This window comes from Mastigoproctus giganteus, chromosome 9, assembly GCF_048544385.1.
Source record: "Mastigoproctus giganteus isolate SK-2022 chromosome 9, ASM4854438v1, whole genome shotgun sequence".
Taxonomy (NCBI): domain Eukaryota; kingdom Metazoa; phylum Arthropoda; class Arachnida; order Uropygi; family Thelyphonidae; genus Mastigoproctus; species Mastigoproctus giganteus.
In genome coordinates this window covers 68,782,433-68,807,833 of record NC_143583.1, presented here as the reverse complement: position 1 = coordinate 68,807,833, position 25,401 = coordinate 68,782,433, and the positions used below count along the sequence as shown (strand labels likewise).

At 35.8% G+C, this 25,401-nt stretch overlaps 1 protein-coding gene across 2 annotated transcripts in view; it reads left to right on the top strand.

The window, feature by feature from the left end:
• Positions 1 to 25,401, top strand: part of LOC150080424 (mitochondrial glutamate carrier 1-like) — a 112,642-nt gene that overhangs the window by 74,678 nt on the left and 12,563 nt on the right. For both annotated transcript variants that reach the window (XM_090381765.1, XM_090381764.1), the window contains exons 3-6: positions 10,133 to 10,188; positions 12,398 to 12,491; positions 15,451 to 15,566; positions 23,938 to 24,225. In XM_090381765.1, the coding sequence (XP_090237891.1) occupies positions 10,133 to 10,188; positions 12,398 to 12,491; positions 15,451 to 15,566; positions 23,938 to 24,225 (554 nt within the window). The remainder of the gene's footprint in view (positions 1 to 10,132; positions 10,189 to 12,397; positions 12,492 to 15,450; positions 15,567 to 23,937; positions 24,226 to 25,401) is intronic.

Sequence of the window (25,401 nt, the reverse complement as noted above, 5' to 3'; positions counted from 1 at the left end):
AGCAATCCATTTTTATTAGCAATTTAATTGCATACATCTTGTAATTTCCATCATTTCTTTTACATTGGTTCTTACCGACATCAGAAGTAACCCCCCCACAAGCACAAATATAAACCCACCCATGAATTTCAAAACACTCGCATTGACACGAGATATTGCCTACAGCAATTTCTCCATCACACCACTGTATTCAAAAGAGGCGACTGCGCAGTATAATCTTACCAACATATAAAGGTGGGAATTTACCCCCTTTTCAATCCGACCACCCCAGTACAAGAATGAAGTAAGAATCTTTCTCATTTATTCAGATACATACCCATTGGGCTTTGTGTCACCTATCCCAGTTTGCTGTTTCAGACAATATGATTGAAAAATTTAATAATTTAAAAATCTAAAAGTTAAAGAATTCATGTAAATTAAACTAAACATATTATCCTATTGCATTGATTTGCTATCAATTTAAAATTTATATTATCACCAAAAAATTTATAACTGGCAAAACTGGTATGGGGACAACAGAAACGGGTAGGTAGGAGACATTCCTTTAGTCTGGCTATCGTTCTGCTCAAAGCCCCCGATGAAGTAGCATATTGATGGCCAAGTGAGGGAATGTATTTGCACTTTACTTTGTATTTAGCATTTTTATTGTTTATCAACATTTTAATGTTATTTTCATTATATAGTATCATATTATTTTATAACACCATTTCATTTATATATCGTCTATAGGCCCCCCCCAGGAAAAAGCTAGTCAACACTCGCTAACTTGGTAGCCTAATCATGCCATATACATATACACCTAATTGCCTACAAATCCATAACATTTATTTAAATAAAATCGACCGATATAATATCATGCACATATAATGTCTAATTGCCCTATGTACAATAGCATTAACGTTGCACAGCAGACAAACTCCTAATAACGTAAATCTGACCAAATATTAATATCATAAACTCCTATAAGAACACAATATATATACAGGGTGATTCGCTACCAGTGCAACAAACTTGCAGGAGGTGTAGGGGGCACAAAGATGAATCGGAAACACATAGCATTGCATGGTCCGAAATGCCTTCGCCATGAAGGCATTTCGGAACGTTGAACGGGAGGGCGCCTGAACAGCGATCCCGCTGGAAGTCAGCATTTGCGAACCGGTTCCCGAGGCAGTAGGATGGACGAGTATTCAAACGTTGAACTGGCTGACATGCACCTCTCGTATGGAGCTGCGGACTGTAACGGGCGCACCACTCTGTGCTTGTACCAGGAATGTTTCCCGCACAGGCGTGCTCCTCATCATATGATTTTCACACGTGTGCACAGAAGGTTACGTGAGACTGATTGTTTCACGAGAGGTACCATGAATCGAGAGCGAACGACGAGGATGCCAGACAATGAGGAGAATGTCCTACGTCTTGCAGAAGGCAATCTGAGTACGAGTACTCAAGCGATAGGCCAACGATTGGGTATTTCCAAATCCACTGTATGGAGGATACTGTCAACAAACCAAATGAGTTCATACCATCTGCAATGCGTCCAATCATTGGAGCCTGCGGATTATCCACTCCGGAGGACTTTTGCTACTTGGTTTCTTCAACAGAAACAGTTCGCAAATGCTGACTTCCAGCGGGATCGCTGTTCACACGACCTCCCGTTCAACGTCCTCTACCGCATGATGAAGGCATTTCGGACCCTGCAATGCTATGTGATTCCGATTCGTCTTTGTGCTCCCTACACCTCCTGCAAGTTTGTTGCGCTTGGTAGTGAATCACCCTGTATATATATATATAATTATCTAAATGTACAACTAATTGGAGGCCGACTGGGCTAGCCGGGTGGGTAAAGTGCCTGCCTGGCAACCCAAAGGTTGCGGGTTCGATTCCCGCCTCGGGCTTGGATCAAAGTACTGCAAAAACCTTGGGAGGTGCATTATGGCCACAGAAGCCTGTGCGCCAACAACTACCAAAAAAAAAAAAACTAATTGTGGAATGTTTTTGGTAAATGGTGTTTGCCTATAGGTATTAGAGTGCTTACGGTTCAGGTGATCAGGTTAGCCCTTAAAGGCTATCTTAATTCTGTAGGGACTATAAACATATTATATTTATGTAGCTATTTAAGTTAATGGTAAGGAAAATTTCATTACAATTGGCTGATGATTTTTCATTACCTGCAGCTAACATCTAGTCAAAATTAATAATCATGCTTATAACTATTCTTATTCTAAATTACAATACAACTTTAATATTAATATGCAATTTAATTTAACACATTCCATCACGTGGTCATCAATCCCCTACTTCGTCGGGGGCTTTGAGTAGGGGATTGATGACCACGTGATGGAATGCGTTAAATTAAATTGCATATTTATATTAAAATTGTATTGTAATTTAGAATAAGAATAGTTATAAGCATGATTATTAATTTTGACTAGATGTTAGCTGCAGGTAATGAAAAATCATCAGCCAATTGTAATGAAATTTTCCTTACCATTAACTTAAATAGCTACATAAATATAATATGTTTATAGGCCCTACAGAATTAAGATAGCCTTTAAGGGCTAACCTTGATCACCTGAACCATAAGCATTCTAATACCTATAGGCAAACACCATTTACCAAAAACATTCCACAATTAGTTGTACATTTAGATAATTATAATTACAGGCACGTCCAATTGGTGGTTTATATACATGGCATTAACGATGCACTAAAGACCTCTTAAAAGAAATAGGTTAAAATCTAACTAAATTAGCATTAAATATAAGTAATACTATTATAATATCCAACATGATTAACTTTATATATATATTTATATATATATATATATACACTTATATTTGAATAATGTTTGAAATAATTGAAAACTGAATCTTACATTAAAAAAGGGGTAAAGCATACATCAGAGGCAGCAAAGAGCATTTTCCTCTACATGACACGTGAGAATAATGATTAAAATAAAAATAATAAAAATGCCAGTAGCATGGCAAGACAAAAGGGCAAAAATTGTGAAATTATACGTAATGATCAAACCAACAGGGAGGGAAGAGAATAAAATTATTGCAGCAGAAACTCTCGAAGATAATTTAGAGAGTCTAAATACAAAGATAATAAAATATAATCAATTAAATGAAATTTAACAGCGCTTCCTCTGACGGGCACCTGGTGCAAATTTATGTGAAATATCACGAGCAGAGATGTGAACAACTACAATATAATAACATAAAATAAAACAAAAACAGAAATAGACTGACCGTTATGCCCCATCTCAACAGAGGACCACAAGGCCAATAATGGTCAGGGAGTCACTGCATTTCGATCGCTAGACAAATCGCTGCAAAGGCGAATCAATCGAAAGATCAGTACCACTATCCGATCCCTAGATCGAACCGCCAATGAAGAGGACTTGAATAGCGGTAGTCCTGATGCAGCAAAAATTAAAAATTAAAAACAGATACAAGCACTCTAATGCAAAGCCACACCACTGACAAAAGTAATCTTAACCAGATTATTTAGGCAAAACATTTTCGCTGCATCAGAACCACCGCTATTCAAGTCCTCTGCATTGGCAGTTCGATCTGGGGATTGATTGCTAGACAAATCGCCGCAAAGGCGATTTGTCTAGCGATCGAAATGCAGCGATTCCCTGACCATTATTGGCCTTGTGGTCCTCTGTTGAGATGGGGCATAATGATCAGTCTGTTTTTGTTTTATTTTATTTTATTTTATTGTAGTTGTTCACATCTCTGCTCGTGATATTTCACATAAATTTGGACCAGGTGCCCGTCAGAGGGGCCGCTGTTAAATTTAATTTAATTGGCTATTCAAAATTTAATTAATTATCTTAGTTAGAGTTTCTGCTGCAATAATTTTATTCTCTTCCCTCCCTGTTGGTTTGATCGTTACGTATAATTTCACAATTTTTGCTCTTCTGTATTGCCATGCTGCTGACATTTTTATTATTTTTATTTTAATCATTATTCTCACTTAAGTTTTATATATATAATGCACCTATTGTCTTCACCTTGTCTATCCATCCGACACATGAGACATCCCAGTGAATGGAATTTCATGAAATTTTTTTATTTGGGCATTTTAAAAATATTTGTCATGCTGGTCCAAATTTCATTAAAATTGGACCAAGAGAAATCTGAGAGTAAATATTTCTTTTTTTCCATACAGTTTGTATGTAAAAAAAGAAATTCATAGATTAAATGTAGTTTTGATGCAGCATTGTTAGCTTTAGATAGTCCATGCATGCTTCTTGTGTATTACCTGAGACCAATGATGTGGTATTGCTTGTGAAGAGATGCACATATATATAAACAACTAAGTTTTTGAGATTGTAAAAAATAAAACTAGCAGATTTTACTAAGTGTTCTATAAAGTTATAATTTTAGTAATTAATTGATAAAGAGATAACTATTTTTACTTTTCACTTCTATTTATCACAAAAACAATTTTAAAAAGCAATTAATTTAATAAAAAAAATTGAACGTGCCTGAAATGTAACACACTCTATACATTAATTAATTTTTTAAAATATAAAGATAACCATTATTGGAAAATTTCACTTAAAACAGTGCCCTTTATGACTGCCTACAAGGAGGCTAGAATGATCAAAACCAAAAAAATAGTAGAATTGGAAATAAGGGAAGTGCCCAAACTTGCATTGGATGGATAATCAGAGGATGATTTATTACCACTGTTGTTGATCAGAAAGTTGAGAAATCTTAAATTATACAGACACAAATGTTTTGCCTAATCCATTTCTTCAGCATGTTTTAGAAAGATGAATGTATGTGTTCATTACTGTTCTCTTATTACTTTAGAATCTAAGTTCATTTATAATTTAGCTTTTCTTCTTCTTCTTCTTTGGTCCTTAGCTGGCAGCTGGGGGAGGCGGTTGGCCACGCAACCAGTATGCTGCTGTAGGTGCCGCAGGGTTTCGGACTTGCTCTGTGATGTTCTTCCATACCTTACGATCCATGGCGTCAGTCCTGGCCTGGTTAAGGTCGAGACGTCGGCTCTTCAAGTCATTTTCCACTTGCTTGGCCCACGTTTTCCTAGGTGCGGTCCGTTGGATGCTCCATTGGGTGGGTCGTTGTCTCCAAAGGAGTGTGGATGGTATTCTGTTCGTGCCCATTCTACATACGTGGCCAAACCATCTAAGCCTTCGCTTCTGGATTTGGTCAGCAATGGTTGGTTGCTGTTGGCATCTGGCGCGGATGGTATCATTAGTGATGCGGTCGCGAAGAGAGATGCCCAAGATCTGCCGCAGGCATCGCATTTGGAATACCTCAAGTTTGTTCAAATCTAACTTGAGACAAATCCATGTTTCCGATCCGTAAAGAAGAATGGGCAGGATCAAAGTCCGGAAGAGTCGGATTTTAGTCTTTGTGGAAATGTTGGTCCTCTTCCACAGACACCATTTGAGCGAGGCGAACGCAGTGGCCGCCTGTCCAATTCTGCTGTGGATTTCCATGGTGGATGCAACTTTCTTCTCCTGGACCAGCGACCCAAGGTATTTAAAGTCCTGCACTTGCTCGATCTGGACGCCTTCGAGATAGATGGTGGCTGGCGACCCATCTGTTGTCAGGGCCTTTGTCTTACCAGCATTGATCTTCAAACCATATGGCCGGGTAATGCGGGCAATGTCGTAGAGGATGTCCGTGGCTTCAGCGTCATTACTGGCAAGGATAGCACTATCATCAGCAAACATCAGGTCAGTCACATAGTGATCCTTGTCATATTGTATGCCCTGTCTGTTTCTGAATGCTTGCCTCATAATGGCGTCGACCACGATGTTGAAAAGCAACGGGGAGGCTACATCCCCTTGGCGGACTCCAGTTTGGATGGTAAATTCCTCAGATAAATCGTTCTGGATGCGCACCTGGCTGGTTAAACCGTTGTATGCAGTTTGGAGGAGTGTGATGACTTTTCGAGGTACATGTTCAACCTCTAGTAGTTTCCATAAGGCAGGCCGGTGGACACAGTCGAAAGCAGACTTTAAAGTCAATGAAAACAATGACGGTTCGCTGTCCACACCGGATCCTCTCCTCCATCAGCTGACGAATGGCAAAGATTTGATCACAGCATCCTCGCCCGGGTCTAAATCCTGCCTGTTCTTCTCGACTGGTTTGCTCGTGATGTTTTTGCAGTCTTGACTGGATGATCTTCATAAAGACCTTTCCGATGATGGAAAGGAGGCTGATGCCACGGTAGTTCTTGCAGTCCCGGTTATCACCTTTCTTGTGGATGGGTACGATAATGGCTTTCCTCCATGTTAGCGGAATTTGTTCAGTGCACCAGATGGTTTTGAGGAGCGAGTGTAGTCGGCGAAGCAGTACATCTCCCCCGGCTTTGATCACTTCTGTGGTGACTTGGTCCACTCCTGGTGCCCTGCCATTCTTCAGGGATTGTATGGCTGCTTTCACTTCTTCTACTGTAGGCTCAACATCGACCATGGAGACCTCAGGGGGGTCGATCGAGAGTGCTGTTGCTGGCGGTCCCTGAGGTGGGTCGTGATTATACAAAGCTTTGAAGAATTCACTCCACCGTTGCAGGCGTTCGGATGGTGATCGCACGAAGGTCCCATCAGCATTCTTGATGTTGTCACTAGTCAATTTGGTCTTTCCACTCAGACATCTGAGGGTGCGGTAGAGAGTGCGGTACTCGTTCTTGGATGCCGCCACTTCAAGATCGTCTGCCACTTGGTTCCAGTATGCTTCTCTTTCTGCTGTCATTCTTTGTCGGACTTCTCGGTTTAGCTGCCGGTACCGTTCAAAGTCGACCAACTTTGCCTGTTTCCGTTTGTCCACGAGGTCGAGGCACTCGTCTGATATCCATGGTTGTGTTCGATGTCGGGCAGGTAGACATAGGGGCTTGGCACATTCCAGGATGGCATCAGAGATTTGCTTTTCTTCTTCATTTATATCCTCGGGCACGGCCAGCATCTCGAAGCGGTTGGATAGGGCGATCTGATATGTCTGTTTGTTGGCAGCATTCATTAGCTGCCTCCAGTCCAGCTTGGCTGACCGAGATGATCTTTTTGCATGCCGTAATTTGAGCTGCACCTTAGCCCGGATGAGGTAGTGATCAGATCCGCAATCAGGTCCCCTCATGGCACGAACGTCCATGAGTGATGAGCGAAATTTGGCATTGATCAAAATGTAGTCCAGGATTGCTGAGTCCTTGCCAGATGGATTTTGCCATGTAAGTTGATGTTTTTGAGGGTGCTGGAAATGGCTGTTTCCAATGATTTGCGGCAAAGGACAACAAACGTAGTCCGTTGTCATTGATCTTCCCATGGCCAAACTTGCCCATTGTTGTTTCCCAACCAGATCTGTCCACGCCAATGTGGGCATTAAAGTCCCCTGCGAGGATGATCACTTCTGTCTGTGGAATTGAATCCAGCGTATGTTGGAGCTGGTTGTAGAAGTCATTCTTGGTCGGGTCCAATTAGCTTTTGATACTAGGCTTATCGACAATTTAATTTTGATATGGAAAGTATTTTAATTTTAGAAGGATATTAAATCATTAACCATTTTTGTAAATTATTATTACCTTTTAACATTAAAAATAAAATTAAATAGTAAAAAAACCTGGCTACAAAGGAATATTTTTTTTGTGAACTGCAACATAATTAATAACTGAACTTATTTTCCATCCACACAAGATAGCACAGAATATGGAGTTAGAGGTTAAAAGTAAAGGGAGAAGTCTTCATTCCAGGATACTAAAAGGATGGATGGGAAGTGGGTAGAATTACAGATTCTTCCTGCTAACTGTTCTGAGAGATCTGTGTAGAGTTATAGTATATGAAAGCTACATACCTCATATCTCTTCTTAATGTAGGAATAAGGATCCTATTTTAAATATTATGATCGGAAGACTCATTTCGATCTATTTTTGTTGTTTCTTACTGTACCAATTAGGGAAGCTTCTTTGTACTGCTTTTATTTGTAAATGCGTTTCTGGCTGAACTATGGTTTTGTTGAATGTTCAATTGTGACAAGTCTGACCCAGCATTCTGTGCTGGGTCAGACTTGTATATACTAGTATTTACTTTATTACTGTCAATCTTGTCATTTGTATTCTTTTCTCTGATTTATATGTCTAGGAGGTTTTTGTGCTGATAAATTTCTAATACATGACACACACACACATCCCTCTGTGTTTGACCAGCCTTCATCTTCTTGGTGTGATTTAAACAAATTACACCAAGAAGGCATTTTCTCAACAATGTACATTATGAAGTGGCTATTTTCTAATTCATTTAAAGAATTGGAGCAAGATCTGGGTGGCATATAACTTATTCCCAGCAGTAATATGGGGTGATATTTGTTGTTTCTGCAGTGCTGAGCTGCATGTTGTTTTACAGATTTTTTGCATAATTCTTCATTGTAAACATTTGCATAAATATACAGAAATAGTTGTCATTATATTTGCTGTAATGAACATCAAGCAAACTATCAGTGACATAACAATGACACACTATCAGTGGCATAAGTAATAAGATGTTTTCCAATTTGCTTATAGCATAAGCATGGATCAACATAAATCAAGCTGAGGTTAATCATAAGACTACCAGATTCAGTAATCCTTCCCCCTATAACAGGTTTGCCAGCCATGCAACTCCCTTAAAACATTTCCTAAATTTCTTCTGCCACATGCTGATAGTTTTGCATGCAAACCTTTTGAGAGGGAGCAGTTTGGCATTAAGGGCAGGTTACTGCTATGGATAAAGGGAGGGTTGAGTGGGAGAAGACAGGCAGTGGCTATCAGTGGACACTGCTCTTCTTAAACTAATCTTATTAGCCTAAGAAGAGCAGATAGATTGAGTAGTGGAGTTTCTTAGGGTATAGTGCTGGGCCTGTTGTTGTTTTCAATATTTATTAGTGATATTGAAGACATATCAAGCTTAATTGTCTAAGTTTTCAGATGATACAAAGCTTGGCAGGTGTTGATTAATGACAGTAATCAAGGTATGCTACTGCGACAAGATTAGCATACCTGCTGTGTGGTATCACACTCAAGGTAGTGGAGAATGAAAAACACTTGGATAATTGTGCATTCAGGTATGAAGTTTTTGAACAGTGTAGGCTGGCTACTAGGACAGCACATGGACTTTGTTAATGATATAGTGAGGGTACCTAAGGGTGCTCTTACCAAGAAAGGCTTCAGTTTTGCAGATTGCAGTGTGTGGGGACTAGGCACCAGTGACAAGATCTGATTGAGATATTTAAGGCTTTGAATAGATTAAGTAAGCTCAATGCTGATGGAATCCTTCCTCTTGCTTAGAGCACACACACATGAGTGGGTATAAATTCAGAGAAGAACTAAAGTCTGTTATTAGAAGGGATAGGCAACTGATATGGAAAGGGTTTTTTTTTTGCTGAAGCTGTATAAGCTTGCTTTTTTGCATCTTTTGTCACTAAATAATATGCACACTTTCTTAAGGAAGTGATGCACACTAGAATTTGGAGATATACAACTGATGCTACCTTACATGTGTAAGATTTCTGTTAGAAGTACGTAAATGCATTCTTGAAGGTGAAATAGGATAACTGAATTTAAAATATTCAGCAGCAACTATTAGATTTTTAGGAGGAAGGCATGTATAAAGTAGAAATAACACATTATTATGTCAATTATTTATGGAAGAACAAATTATTATATTCACCAGAATATAATCAAGCATTTACAAATTACTTTTATTATCAAATTACAGTATTATCAAATTACAGTACAATAATAATGGTTTAGAAACATCTTCAAAAACAACTAACTTCATGAGGTGAGTTGTTTTTGAAGATCTTCATTATTAAGTAGTAATGAACTGTCAGCAGTAATGAATGAAGATCTTCATTCATTACTACTGAACTTTGACACATACAAACCCTAGAGCTATAATTATTCACATGAATACTGCAATATAAATTAGTAGCAATATAATTTTTATGGACAACCAAAGAAATAGTTATTTTGAGTGTGTTACCCTAAAATGATTTGGCTTACCATTCATTTATTGATTAAAACATTTTCATTTGATGGATATAAAAAAAGATTTTTCAATTTACAGTGAAGTTTCTGAACATTTTTTTTCTCTCTCTCTTTTTTTCAAATCATATAGGTTTGACTGCTTCAGAAAGACATATACCAGAGAGGGATTCTTTGGGATGTACAGAGGTATGGACACTTTTACTTTATTCCATATTTTATATGCAGTGCACTTATGTCTCACTGTAGTTGAATATATAACACTGATTAAATTTGTTTTCAGGCTGGCTATTATGGACTTCTGGTGCCCTTTTTTGGCTTTTAAGATGATAATTGGTTTATCATCCATCACACTGCCACATATTTTTAAGTGTAGCAGTGTGATGGATGGTAAAGCTAAAATTTCTAAGTACAGTAGAAGTAATGATGAAACTTCTTGAAATGATTTAAAACAAAACATTTCATGTATAAAATGTTGCGCATATATTTTTGTAGAATACAAAAATGTAAATACAAATTTTCACAATTTAAAAATTGTTTGCATTTCTGCATTCAGTTTCTGTCTTGGAGATGATTTGGCCTTCTAGTGACAGAAACTGATATTCAGCTGTCAAGGCTTGGGATTATGCTCCCATTAGAGGTGGCACCATTATCTGTGAGTCAACTTAATTAACTAATGCTGTTTTATACAGATAGCTTTCCCCAAAAGGTGAATCTGTTCTTTGTCTAAAACTCATAGCACCACTGTGACAGCTGTTTCATTATCTATTGGTTTTTCATTAGACAGTGGGCCTCATTAGTAAATTCATGTCACCCTATGAACAATTGAGTGATGTGTATAAAATGCAAAGTGATGAGTATGAAATGAAATTTCCAGTTAAACTTACATATGCCCTACACAGCAAAATGATAAAGTTACTTGGTTATATTTCAGGGTAGACATTGAAATTATTACAAATCGTTTAATTTCTTTAATGCAATTTTAATTTGTCTGAAAACCTCTTATAAATTGAGCTGAAGGTATTGATATTAATGAGGTGCACTATTTTGAAATTTGTCGGTTAAGTGGCTGATTAATAATATCAGTCAGGCTGAGCTTTAGAATCACTTGGACAGGCTTCATGGACAGTTGGAGAAATGCAGTAATGCTACCAGATATACAATTATACATTTCAAAATCAACAACCTGAACATAATATATATGTTTGGGTAGGATAGAACTGAAGAGTGTAAATGGGGAGAGAGATTTGGATGTTATGATTAAATTATACACAAGTTATTGCAGCATAAACAGATGGTCGGGAAGGTGAAAGGTGTCTTGTGAGTGATTTACCATACCTTAACATCTGAGGAGGTTATGGTTCTGTTATACAATGGTGCAAATCAATGGTGAGAACTATTCATATTTGGAATAGTGTGTTCAGGTCTGAAGACTGCATCTAAAGTATGACATTGTGCTTCTTGAATGGGTTCAGAGGTGGGCAGAGATGAATAAATAGGAATGAGAAAGTCATTTCTATTTATTCATCTAGTGAGAATAGCGAAAGGACATCTATTTGTGAAGAGAGCATCTATATAACCAAAGATGTTGGTTGCAGAGCTAATATAATATGAAATGAATTTAGGAATTAAGTTGCTATATATGTTAAAAGAGAATTATTCCTGAACAAACAAACAAAAAAAAAAAATGTATTACAGACTTTATTAGACAAACACATTATAATAATAATTAATAAATGAGAAAATCATTCCTATTTACCCTTCTTGATTAACATAATTAAATTAGCAATTAGCACATACTTTCTTAAATATTAATCAATCAGCAGAACAAATATTACTGTCTTGTAATAGTGATGGGAATGCAAAACGACATAAGTGTAGATAAACGTAAATCAAACAAAAGTAAGTTTGATGCAAAATGACGTCTTCACAATGCATGAATTACTTAATACTAAAACTCTGTAATTTTAATGGCACAAAATACATTAAGACCACACTGTCTCACATTTGAATAATTTAATTTATTTAAATTATTCATAATTTCTGCTTAAAACAACAAAATGTTGCACATTCTAAGCTCTTGATTTACAGTCATCCCTTAAATTTGCAAACCCACTCAGATTTTCTAGAACAGTTCTGTTCAGTGTGGGGGTTCTAATACCCTTCAGAAATTCTAATGTCTCTTATAATTGTAAATTGGTTGTATTAATATCATGCATAAGTTAAATCAGTTAAAAGAGATAATTGCTGTGGGTAACAATGATTGTGTGCAAAAATGCTGCCACATAATCATTGTTTCATTTTTATCTTGATATGCCCAGGTAGTTTACTTCATACGTTAGACCTTCAAACTACTATAAATTATATTTGTTACTTTATATAATTTTGTTTTACGTAGGCTCTGCAGTTAATATATTACTCATCACACCTGAAAAAGCAATCAAGTTAGCAGCAAATGACTTTTTTCGCCATCATTTGTCAAGAAATACAGGGTGAGTACTGAAATGATGAGACTTGATTTGTTACATTTCAGATGATTTAAATTCAAATTGTGTTCAAATTTGTCTGGAGAATATGCCTTATTTCACTATAGAGCATCACAAATTTTGTATTAATGTGATTTTATGATTATTTATTGTCAAACTAAATTTTTTGATTAGTATTTGACTCTCCAGCAAACACATCAATGTACAAAATACACAGAAATTAAATTTGAAAATTAAAATATTTATTACATTTGATGTACTGGTTAAAAGGCATCTTTTAATATAGGGATTTCACAGATTAATAATATTCACACACCTCTTCATTCTTGTCTGTTAAATTTTTAATGTAGGGATTTCACAGATTAGTAATATTCACACATCTCTTCATTTGTGTCTGTTAAATTTTTAATGTAGGAATTTAGTTCTTTGAATTGGAATTTTTTTGGAGTTCTTGGAATTTTTTTCATTCTGTTCAATGGTGAACAGACAAATTTGAAGCATAACCACTAATTAACTAAATGTATCAATTAACAGGAAATTAAAAAAATATAAAGTTAATGTATTTTCCATTTATTATAAATTTAACTGTTAACTGATGTATTTAGTTAATGCTTTAAATTTGCCTATTACACATTGAAGGACTGGCTTTAGTTAAATATATTAGTTCTATGTTAAAAGTTTTACAGCCAGTAAAGAATAGTTTTGTGTATTTTAACAGTTTGTAAAATTACAAATTATGTAGCCTTATCTCATTTGTGATTGTTATTTGGATAACTAGCAACCTCTTAAGCTATCATTCTCTAAGTGTTAACCAATTTGTTAGATTAATTGATAAACTTCAAGTTCTGATAAATGAATAATGGAATCAATAAATGTAGCCAAATCTTGTATTGATATTCTAATGTTTCATTATAGTGAAAATGAATAAGTGAAGCCTTACTTATTTGAGGTAGTGCAATACATGGCAACTCGTTGTGAATATGAGACACAGATAAATTTATGCCCTTTTACACTACAAATATAGTTTTTTTTATTTAAGAGTGATCTATGGTGTATTCACACCAATATTATATAGTGAAAATGAAGAATTGAGTGACAGAGGGTACATTAAACAGTGATGAGAAAAAAAAAAGTTATTAAATGAAACATTCTCATTTCTAAATGATGTATATATATTTCAGCATAAAGCAGTTCAGCCTATATATAGCAGTTCAGCATAAAGGGTTAAAAAAAAAGCATATAGGCTTTTTTAATCCCTTTAAATTACAAGTATTACAAGCAAAAACAGTATAAATCCAAAGTAACTATATCAGACCATCAGTCTGCAATTTTTTCAAGTTCACTGGATGTGCTGTTATATGAAAAGCAGAAAAGATAGATTTCTTACACAGCAACAGTGTTTCTGTTTTAATAAAAACAAGGATTTACAACAGGAACTAATGGCACTGAAATTTTGTATGGACTGGGCATTGTGTGATGTAGTGTAAGAAAACTGGTAGGCATACTGTGAGCAGTAAAAATGAGTGAGGCAGGTATCTCTCCATTAGAAGAAAAATCCACATATTGTAGTATTCATGACATATTATTATTATTATTATTATTTTATTATTATTATTAGCCATATGGTACAAGGAAGCTTGAGGCTTATGCTGCACCAGCCAAAAAAAAAAATTTCCGAGTTACCCCCCTGTGTGAGAGAGAGAGAAATGTAGAAAGGCATCACCAAGAAAGAGAAGAATGATAATATCCAGCTCAGGACCCTGGGTTTGCAAAGCCCATACTCACCAGATGTGAGTCCCTATGTTGGCATCTACGAATTACAAATATTACAAGCAATGGTGGATAGTGGTAAATAAAACCAAAACACATTGTGTTGCTTGAAAATGACATGCATTGACCTCTGCTCTTTTTAATGATGAGTGTACCTTTTGTGTTAGTGCAAAAGTCAGCACTCACATTGTGGGGGGTAACAGTGGGAGGCCTAAAAAAAAGTGACTGTATTCTTGATATTCTTAACCAAAGACTTGATAATCTGCTTTAGCTTACCAACCCTCCTCCTCCCAGTGACTTGATTGCAGACTAGTGTGTACTTAATGTACATTTCTGTGTGTCCTAATATTTTATAAAATAAAACTTTAATGAGTAACTGCAAAAATAAAACCAAATTACTAGATAAAAACCAGTTGGCATAGCTAATTTTGCTCATTCTGCCCTGGCAAAATAATTATTGAGAGCAGCACGTTAACTTGAAACCATGTTCAAATTAACATTGCCTCTTCATCAGTTTAACAGTATTGCATTGTTTAACAGTATAACATATTTAACAGTAAGAATTGCATTTTCTTAAGTTGATAGGGAAGCATAGTTCCTCAAAAGCTCCTTATATTTTGTCACTTATCTTTGGCTTAATTTTATCATCCAGTTTTATCTAGTATTTTATGTATTTAATTTTGTATTTATATATTAAAGTTTTATGTTTACAACAGGACTCTTCATTAGCTATTAAGAGAAATTTTTACAGTATGCTTCCTGAAGCCTTTAAAAATTAAATAACTCAGTGATGTCTTCATGGATAGCACAGTGGTTATACTCACTCTCCTTCCATACTGGTGGAAATGTTTAGTGTTAATCCTGCCAATGATGCAAGGAATTTATGGACTTATTTCAGAATATGACTGAATTAATTGGTTTTGGCAAGGTAGATGGTTTTTTTTTTTTTTTTTCAATTTCAGTTACTTAGGTTTTTTGTCCAACAAACAGCAAACTGACCAAAGAATACATGCACTATACTAATACATCATGGACTTAGTTGCTTTTTCACTTAACTGAATAGTGATCAGAATTTTTTTTTTTTCATATGTTGTGAGCCATAACTTTGAAAATCTCTTATTTAAATTGCATTTGCATTTAAAGTACTGTATTATTGATCATTATTTACATCATTGTTTATGTTGTTTATTTTCAGCCACTTATCACTTGGTAAAGAAATGATAGCTGGAGGTTGTGCAGGATTTTGCCAGATTATTATTACAACTCCCATGGAGCTATTAAAAATTCAATTGCAAGATGCTGGGAGAGTTGGTATGTAAATTGTAATTTTACCAAATTGCTAAATATTAAATTCCTTTTCACATACATTAGAAATAAAGTTAACGTTTTAGGTGTATTTTTACATTTATATGCATAGGTGCTTATTGTTTTCACCATGTCTGTCCATGCATGTGTAACAACTGAACTCCCAGTGGATGGATTTTCATGAAATTTTAGATTTATTTCTTGCAGAAATATTTGTTGGGCCATCCAAATTTCATTAAAATGGAATGAATAGAAATCTGACAGTTATTTCTGTTTTGTATGGATATAATAAATTCACAGATTAATTGTAGTTTTAATGCAATATTATTAATTCAGACAATCCATGCACACTTCATACATATTGTTTTGTATGAATGTGGTGTTAGCATTAGTAGCAAGCTTATACAGCATCAGCCAAAAAGTGTTGCTTGTGAAGATCTATAAATTGAACAGGTAAGTTTAGCGAACATAAAATTATAGGGTTTTATTAAGTATTCTGTAAATTTATAATCTTTATTTATAATAGTAATTAATTAATGAAAAAATAACTATTTACTTTTCACTTCTATTAATTGCAGAAAAAAAAAATCGTGCATTGCATGTTTCAAGGGAGGTCAGAGGGACTTAGGGGAGGTCCCCATGGACTGGAGTGACTACATGACACAAGTAACTACAGACCTGTTAGTTTAACTTGTGTTTACTGGGAATATAATGGAATCACTGGTTAAAGAAGCATTGCAGGATCATCTAGACGAGACTGCAGTAATAGTTAAGACACAGCATGGGTTTGTGTTATCCAAGTATCATAGTATTCAGTTTGATTGGATACTATGATACTATAACCACATCAGAGTATCCAATTTGATTGGATACTGTGATATGGTTACAAAGGAACTGAATGCCAAAAATAATTTTGATATCATTTACTTGAATTTCAGGAAAGCTTTTGATACTGTTGCACATGGAAGACTACTGTACAAATTGGAGAGGTATGGCATTAAGGGTAAGTTGCTACAATGGATAAAGGGATGGTTGAGTGGGAGATGACAGAGAGTGGTAATCAATGGACGCTGCTCTTTGTGGACAAATGTTGTTAGTGGCGTTCCCCAGGGTTCGGTGTTGGGCCCATTGTTGTTTTGTATATTTATCGATATTGATGAAGGCAATTATATCAGGGTTAATGTCCAAGTTTGCAGATGATACAAAAGTTGGCAGGGTTGTTAATGACAGTAAAGACAGCATGCTACTCCAACTGGATCTAGATAAGTAGGGAAAATGGGCTGAGAAGTGGCAACTGAAGTTTAACATTGAAAAATGCAAGGTACTGCATATGGGTAGTGGTAACCAAAGAGAAACGTATCAACTGTGTGGTACTACACTCAGGGAAGTGGAAAGTGAAAAATACCTGGGGGTAATTGTGCAGTCAAATATGAAGTTCGCTGAGCAGTGCAGACAGGCTGCCAGGACAGGTCATGGAGGCTTGTCAATGATATATAGGAATTTTGCTAGGAGGAACAGAGAGGTGATTATCCCATTATATAAGGCAATAGTTGGGCCACACCTAGAGTATTGTGTACAGGTGTGGAGGCCTCATTTTAAGAAGGATGTAGAGTTGCTAGAACGAGTACAAAGAAGGGCAACAAGATTGGTGAGTGGAACAAAGGGGTGCTCTTACTAAGAAAGGCTTAAGTTCTGCAAATTGCAGTGCCTGGAGAGTTGGCACCTGTGAGGTGATCTGATTAAGGTATATAAGGCCTTGAATGGGTTGAGGAAGCTGAATACTGAAGGGATTCTTCCTCTTGCTCAGACTAAGAACCTGAATGGGCACCATTTCAAATTGAGCAAAGATAGTTGTAGAATAGATGTGTGGAAATTTTCCTTTAGCCAGCGAGTAGTTGATTGGTGGAACAAGGTTCCATCTTTTGTTGTGGAAGCTAAGCCTAAATAAATTTAAGGCTGAGCTGGGCAGGCATTTGAAACAAATCGTGGGGTGAAATTGGGGTTTTTTTTTTTTTTTTTTTTTGGCTGATGCTGCGTAAGCTTGCTTTCTTGCATCATATGCCTCCACTAATGTATATTATATAACTTGTTTTTATCCTCATGCATGCATAATTTATATTTATTGCATAATACTAAGACTATAATTTTTAGAAAATATATTTATGAATCATGCTTTTCAGTCAATGTTTGCAAAGCAAATTTTTTTTTGTTGAGTATTGCTTATACTTCACAAATGTATTAACAAAGTAGTTTATAAATATCTCTACTTACAGAGGTCATTATGGTATTTAGCATTTGTTACCCTGCTAACTCTAATAATAATAATGAGAGAGAAGTTTACAGTGTAGATGTGATCTACACAGACCTTAATAAGGCCTTTGACAATATCTGGCACAATCATCTTGCTAAAAAACTAAGCCAGTATGGAATACTCGATCCTCTACTTTCCTGATTGATGAGTTATATTTCGTATCAAAAACATGGGGTAATCATCAGACAGGAAATCTCAAGGGAATTTTTTCCATCTAGAGAGTACCACAGGGATCATCTTTTGGGCCTCTTTTATTCACCATCTTTGTTAATGATTTGCAACAATTTGTTGAGAGAGGCAGTATTAAGATTTTAACATTTGCCGATGATGTAAAACTGTACTGTGGTATCTACAGTCAAGATGATGCAGTTAACCTTCAATCCGCTCTCAACTCTTTCATTAATTGGGTTATTTTAAATGGGCTGGAGAAAATGCAGCTCAAATTTCCTTTGCAGTTTTGAGGAAAACTAAGATTTTAGTAAACCAATATTTCACCAAGGAGACTCCGATTTCCAGAATTGCCAAAGCTAAAGATCTGAGAGTTACTTTTACTGCTGGATGTGGGTTTGATAAACATGTCAGGAATATGTTAAACCAAGCTAGAAAACAAATTGGCTTCATTAAATGGTAGACATACAGATTTCAAGATCCTCAGTTCTTTGTGCTCCTGTTCAAAGCAACTGTACTGGAGTTCACTGCTCCTATAATGGAACCCACACTATACATATTTGACACAGCAAATGGAATTGCCCAATGAAATTCATCCACTATCTTTCCAGACATAATTCCATGTTTTACCACTGAATTTTCTACCCAAATCTGTTTTTACTTCAAGCTTCAATCTTTGGAAACTTGGCAAACTGTTCTCAATCTAAAACTGTTGTACCATATCTTCACTGGTTCAACCTACCTGCGGGATCTTCTGTGCCATGCTCCAGCAGTGACTACTAGACAGAAGACTACATTCCACATCAGTAACTCTAGATTAGAAATATCCAGGAATTCCTTCTTTAAAAGAACATTAGCATTCATGAAAATATTTGATCTGGATATGGCTGTAGACAGGAAAGTTTCCAGAACTATTTGGAGTAGGTTGGTTGGTTCATGGATGAATTCAAGGTTAAAGATGTTCTCATCAATTCACGTGTATGTGATGATATCTCCTGCAGCTACCTGCTCTATGTAATTTTTCTCATGGCACTGGACTTATGATTTTGAAATGCACTTTAACTGGGTGCATGCCTATTGTGTATATTATATGTTAAATTAAATAGATAAATAAAGTAACTTTTGCCTTCTAATAAAGGCCTCTTCCTAAAACTAATTGGAAGTATCTTGCCTTATTGTGCATGCAGCATTCCTTTTGATTTCATCACAGAATTAGTAGAGTAATTTACATGATCAAGCAAAGAGAACTTGTAAAATTATCTCAAGTTAGAAACTCCCATCGTAATTTTGTTATGGTTTGTTTTCAATTTTTGGTTTGTTACATGTGAATTTGAAATTATCTGTTTAAATACTATCAGTCTGAGTGTTGGTGCCTTAAAGAAAGTAGCGACTTTGCTATTCTGTGGAGATGTCTGCTGATGTTTCCTGAGTTTTTGTTTTCTTTTTGAGGACTCCATTCTCAGTGATGGCTGTGCCTGCATTTTGGAGATAGTTTATAAAAAAATATTTGCCATTTTTGCTTCACTGCAGAAAGTATAATAAATGGTTTACGGTTACAAATTTGAATGAATTAATATTCCTTTTTCCCATACAGACATAATAATTTGTTTAACTATGTTTTTTTTTTTAATTAACTGTACCATTTACAATGCAGCAGGCATGTGCAAGTGACATAAATCACAAATACCAAAACATAGAGCTGAAAACTATCTATTATAATAAAAATAACTGTACCCATGTGATATTGTTTTTAGATGGTTACTTTTTTTATTTTTTTCTGTGGTTTTCTTCTTTAAGTTCTATATGTACAGTGAAAGTCTGTTATAAGAACAGTAGTGTAATGTGTTTGTTCAGATTTTCTGAACAAACACATTATATAGTGGATTATCATTGTATCAAATTAATGGTTAAGAAATACAGAAATTTTGGATAAAAAAGAAGGAAATTAAAAAAAAAAAAAAAAAAAAGCTTCTGTATTAGTATAAGAATTGACAAAATGATACAAAAAGAAAATTACATGACATTTTTTATAAACAAACATTATCATTATATGTTAAAGAGTATTTCTGAGCCGATGGGCTGTGAAGTATGTAGTACTTCACAGCCGATGGGCTGTGAAGTACTACATATGGGAAACAGCAATCCCAGAGCAATCTATCAACTCTGTGGTACTACACTGACAGTGGTAGAGAATGAAAGAGACCTGGGGGTGGTTGTGCAGGCAGATATGAAGTTCTCTGAGCAGTGCAGACGGGCTGCAAGAATAGCTCATGGAGTATTGTCAATGATATACAGGAATTTTTCTAGCAGGGACAGGGAGGTGATTATTCCCTTGTATAAGGCAATGGTCAGGCCGCACCTTGAGTACTGTATATACAGGTCTGGAGGCCTCATTTCAAGAAGGATGTAGAGCTGCTGGAACGAGTACAGCGAAGGGCAACAAAATTAGTGAATGGAACAAAGGATTTCTCTTACGAAGAAAGGCTTAAGTTTTGCAAATTACAGTGTCTGGAGACTAGGCACTGATCTGATAGAGGTGTATAAAGCCTTGAATGGTTTGAGCATGCTCAATGCTGATGGGATACTGCCTCTTGCTCAGAATAATCACCTGAGAGGGCATAAATTCAAATTGGGAAAAGACAGATGTAGGATAGATGTGTGGAAATTTTCCTTTAGCCAGCAGATAGTTGGTTGGTGGAACAGACTTCCATCCCTTGTTGTGGAAGTTGATAGCCTAAATAAATTTAAGGCTCAGCTGGACAGGTATTTCAAACGAACGGAGGGTTGAAGTGGAAGGGTGTTTTTTTTTTTTTTTTTTTGGCTGATGCTGCATAAGCTTGCTTTCTTGCATCATATGCCTCTACTAATGCTAATGCTAAGTAATTTGAAGTAGGTGCTAAAAAGTTTTTGAAATTGAAAGAAAGCAAAACTTATATAGTCCAAACTTTCTTTAAACTAATTCAAACTACGTACTTCCAATAGTAGATGAAGAATATTCCAGTAATCACTTAAAATCTCTTGTTGAATGTGTATTTGTAATATTCTGCAATCATTCTTTTTAAATTTATGTTCATTTATGTATGTCTTTCTGAGAAAGAGAGTAATATATTCACTTCATCCATCCATCACATTGCTTATTTACTTTATATTAATAGCAGTGTCTGATGTGCAATTGTGCATATGAAAACAGTTGCACCAAGTCTTCTTGGTGCAACTCAGAAATGATTCAACTGTAGATAATAAACAACAATGGAGAGGTCAGTTCTGCTGATGAGGAGTAAGGCAGATGAAAAGGAACAAGCATTCCTCCTTATGCAGAATTAATATAAGTTACAAAGTTAAATAAATTTTAAAATACTATATTGTATCAGTTGAAGACATGGCTGCATATGACCAGAAAATTAAGTGATATTCTATAAAAACAAAAATAAAAAAATTAAACAGCAAACCTAGAGTTGTACTTCAAGTGGTATGCAAACAGCAGTAGTGAAACAGATCACTACTGCTGTTATTTCTGTGAAGATAACAAATCCTGTTATCTTTACAGATAAATTAATTTGTATATTTATAAAAATATGCATGAAAACAAGTAATTTAAAGTAGTCCCTGAAAAGTTTGCAAATTGAAAAATATTTAAAAAATATATTTTAATGATCCATGATCAACCTATAGCTGAGTTGAAAGATATTTATTGTAGTTTAGATGAGATATGTTATTAAAAAGGTTGAGAAATGCTGGCTGAAAGCACTTTTTTTACATCAAGCATTTGCACATAACATAGTTTACTTTTATTTGTTGAATGGTCTGCACTATAGTTAGCAGATTAGACATTAGATAGTTTTTTTTAGAGGGGTTTAGAATTGGAGAAGTCATTGAATGGTCTTAACCAGAGTTACATTGTCTGACACTCTGAGTAGTCTTGTCCACTGAAGGCTGCTACATATGGATCATAACGTTGGAGACCCTCACTGCTGTCAGTCATTTATAATTTCTCTAAGGTAGATGTGGCAGTGCTCTTGATTCATTAACAGTGAAGTTCTTATATATAAAGGCAAGTTCCTTTTGGAAGGTGGGGTTGCCACATATACAGAAGGCATAGATAATCTGTATATTGAGATTGCCATATTTGTTACCTCTGGAGTGATTAAGAGCTGAAATGTTTAAGTAGCAAAAGTACTATTGTTAGTTCATTAATATTTCTTTAATACTACATGCCCAACATGGGCATATATTAAATTAGTGTAACTGATTTGCTGTAATGAAATCCTTTCTCAACTTCTCTGAACATGTAGTATAGATCGTTTTTAAGTCTGTCTTGTCTGGTAAGTAGTAAGTCTGGCTTATGTTACCCATTTATGGACAAATTCAATTGAAAGGTTTGGTGAAACACAAGCAGTTGCTCTTGACATCTCAAATTTCAATCATGTTTGGCAGAAAGGTCTAAATAAGCTTTCATCTTATGGTTTGCCAACTGTTTTTTGTAATTGGTTATCCAATTTTCTCTCTGATTGCTCACTGAGGGTGATGGTAGATGGCTCTCTGTCTTCTAACTTCTCCACTAATGCTGGTGTCTCCCAAGGTTTAGTTTTTCTCCCACTCTTTTCCTCTTGTATATTAATGACCTTCTTCCATTGACTGGAAATCCTATCCATAGTTTTGCCGATGATAGCACATTGCATTCCACTTTCCATTTTGAGAAACCTTGCCCTGCTCAATCAGCTTCAACTTCTCGAATATCCACTACCAATTCCTTAAATGCCAATCTCCAGGTAATTCTCCAGAGGGGCAAAGACAACTTAGTTGACTTCAATCCTTCTAATACTCAGTCTTGTCTTATATCTTGCAAAAAGGATTCTTCTGCTCCTATGCTTATCTTTGGTGACACTCCGATTTCTAATCAAGTTGATATATCTCTTTTGGGGATTACCCTGACTTCTAATCTCTCTTGGCACAAGCACATTACAAATATTGCTTCCTCTGCATCTAAAAAACATGGTGTTCTCTTTTGCTCTCGGTGTTACTTTTCTTCCAAACATCTGTTCACTCTGTACAAATTGCAAATCTATCCTACCATGGAATATTGTTCCCACATCTGGGGGCAGTGCTCCCAAAACCTCTCTCAGGCTTCTAGATTTCATTCAGAAGAGGGCAGTTAGGTTAATTAATGACTCCTCTCTAACAGAGTCTGCACTCTCTGTCTCATAGATGTACTGTTTCTGCTGCATGCCTTTTCTACAGATACTTCCATATGCACTGTTCTTATGAATTGGCTTCTATAATTCCTGCTCTCTCTTTCAAAATAGTCCAAACACATGCCGCCAACATCCACATAATGTCCAACTTCAAGAACCAACTTTTCGTCTTCCTCATTTATTCATTCAATTGCCATTTTCTGGAATAACCTTTCTTCATATATCTTTCCTGAAAATTACAGTCTACAGAATTTCAAGTCTAATATCAGCAAATATCTTCTCAACCTCCAACTCAAGCACGGTACTAAGTACTATAGATTCTAATACCTCTCGTGTTTGGGGGTTTCATAAAAAATAAAAATAAAAATACTTTCACTTCCATTTATAATTTGTAATCTGGTATTTAAGAAACAGAATTTAAAAGTAGATTGCACGCACACATACACACAGGGCTGTTTTATTTTAAAATAAAAATTTATTATTACTAATGCTATTGGCACCATGATTTTCTAAAAATTTTTCTAGGAAAGGACCACCCACCCCCAGGGGGGGGTCCTCCCCAGATTTTTGGACATTTTTATATTTTACAAAAAGCCATGCGTGTGTGTTCATTCAGCAGCCATAACACATCTCTCATAAATTCATAAACAATTACAGTACTTAGCCCAAAGATTTATATATAGGATTAATTTCTTTTCTTTTTTAGCAACCAAGGGAGCTGCAGCAGAAGGCGAGGCTGTTATAGCAACATCTGCCACTGCTATCGCACTCCAATTACTGAAAACCAGGGGTATTATGGGATTATACAGAGGCACAGCAGCTACTATGCTACGAGATGTGAATTTTTCAATTGTATACTTTCCTTTATTTGCTCATCTTAATGCTTTGGGTCCAAGGAAATCAGGCAGCAGTGGGGAAGCAGTATTTTGGACATCTTTTCTGGCTGGCTGTGGTGCTGGATCTACTGCTGCTTTTGTTGTAAATCCATTTGATGGTAAGTAAGTTTTTATAATGTCTACTTTTTTGAGAAGTACATTTTGATGTGGTTTATTTGTATTTACCTACATATGATTTCCCTTTTATTTTATTTATAAGTAATATTTATAGGGTATTAGACCTAGTTAACATTTTAAAATATATACATCCACCAGGTAAGTAAAAATGAACTCCATTTAACAATTGTTATCACAGTGAATTATAGCATGAGGTCTTTTAGTAATCCAAATAACAGTCGCAAATGAAATAAAGACTTCTTTGCAGGAATACCTCACCTCTTGTTGGTATTCCATGTAAGAAGGGGAAAGTAAAAGACAAAAGATTACTGAGGGATGGAAAAGTACACATACCCTAGTGTGTCACACCTCATAGATAGCAAAGCTTTCCCATTGTTCATTCCTTTTTCCTCTTTCTCACATGGGATTTAAATAAGAAGAATCAAGAGGTGAGTTATCCTTGTAAAGAAGTCTTTATTTCATTTGTGACAATTATTATCATTACTCTAGGAAGGTAATGAGCCCTTATATACCATAATAATCTTGAAGGGCAAGAAAAAGGGAAGACCTTCACACTTTAGCTATAAACCCTTCAGAAAGTATCTGGTCCCATATCATTTTCACACTTTCATCACTACCATTCACTTCAATAGTGTTTCTGTCCCCCTTTGAACTCTATGACATGGTCCACCCTACCTCAGTAGGGTGGACCATGAACTATAAACTTCAGCTGGTAAGGTCTCAATTCTTCCTGCAGAGCAGTTACAAATTGAATTACTGATGTTGGATATGGTCTAACCCTCATCTGATGCTCCAGTTCATTTTACAGGTGTCCCACAGAGTTCAGATTACTGTTGACACAAACTATAAGAACTGCTGCACTGTAGGAAACATGGAATTGTTCAAAATTTAAGGTAGGCATTGGTGTTTGTGGTGGTTTCACCACAACCACTAAGGGTCCTACCATGATTCCACCTTCTTCAAACTTCATTGTTGGCACAATGCACTCCGGCAGTGGACATTCTCCAGGCATCATCCACACCCATATGATCAGAATAGGGTATAGTGAGATTTGTCACCTCCACAGAACCACTTTCCACTGCTCTGTGTACTAATTATAATATTCATTACACCATGCAAAGGATACTGTAATTGGTTGCCACCTTCCATGATGGACA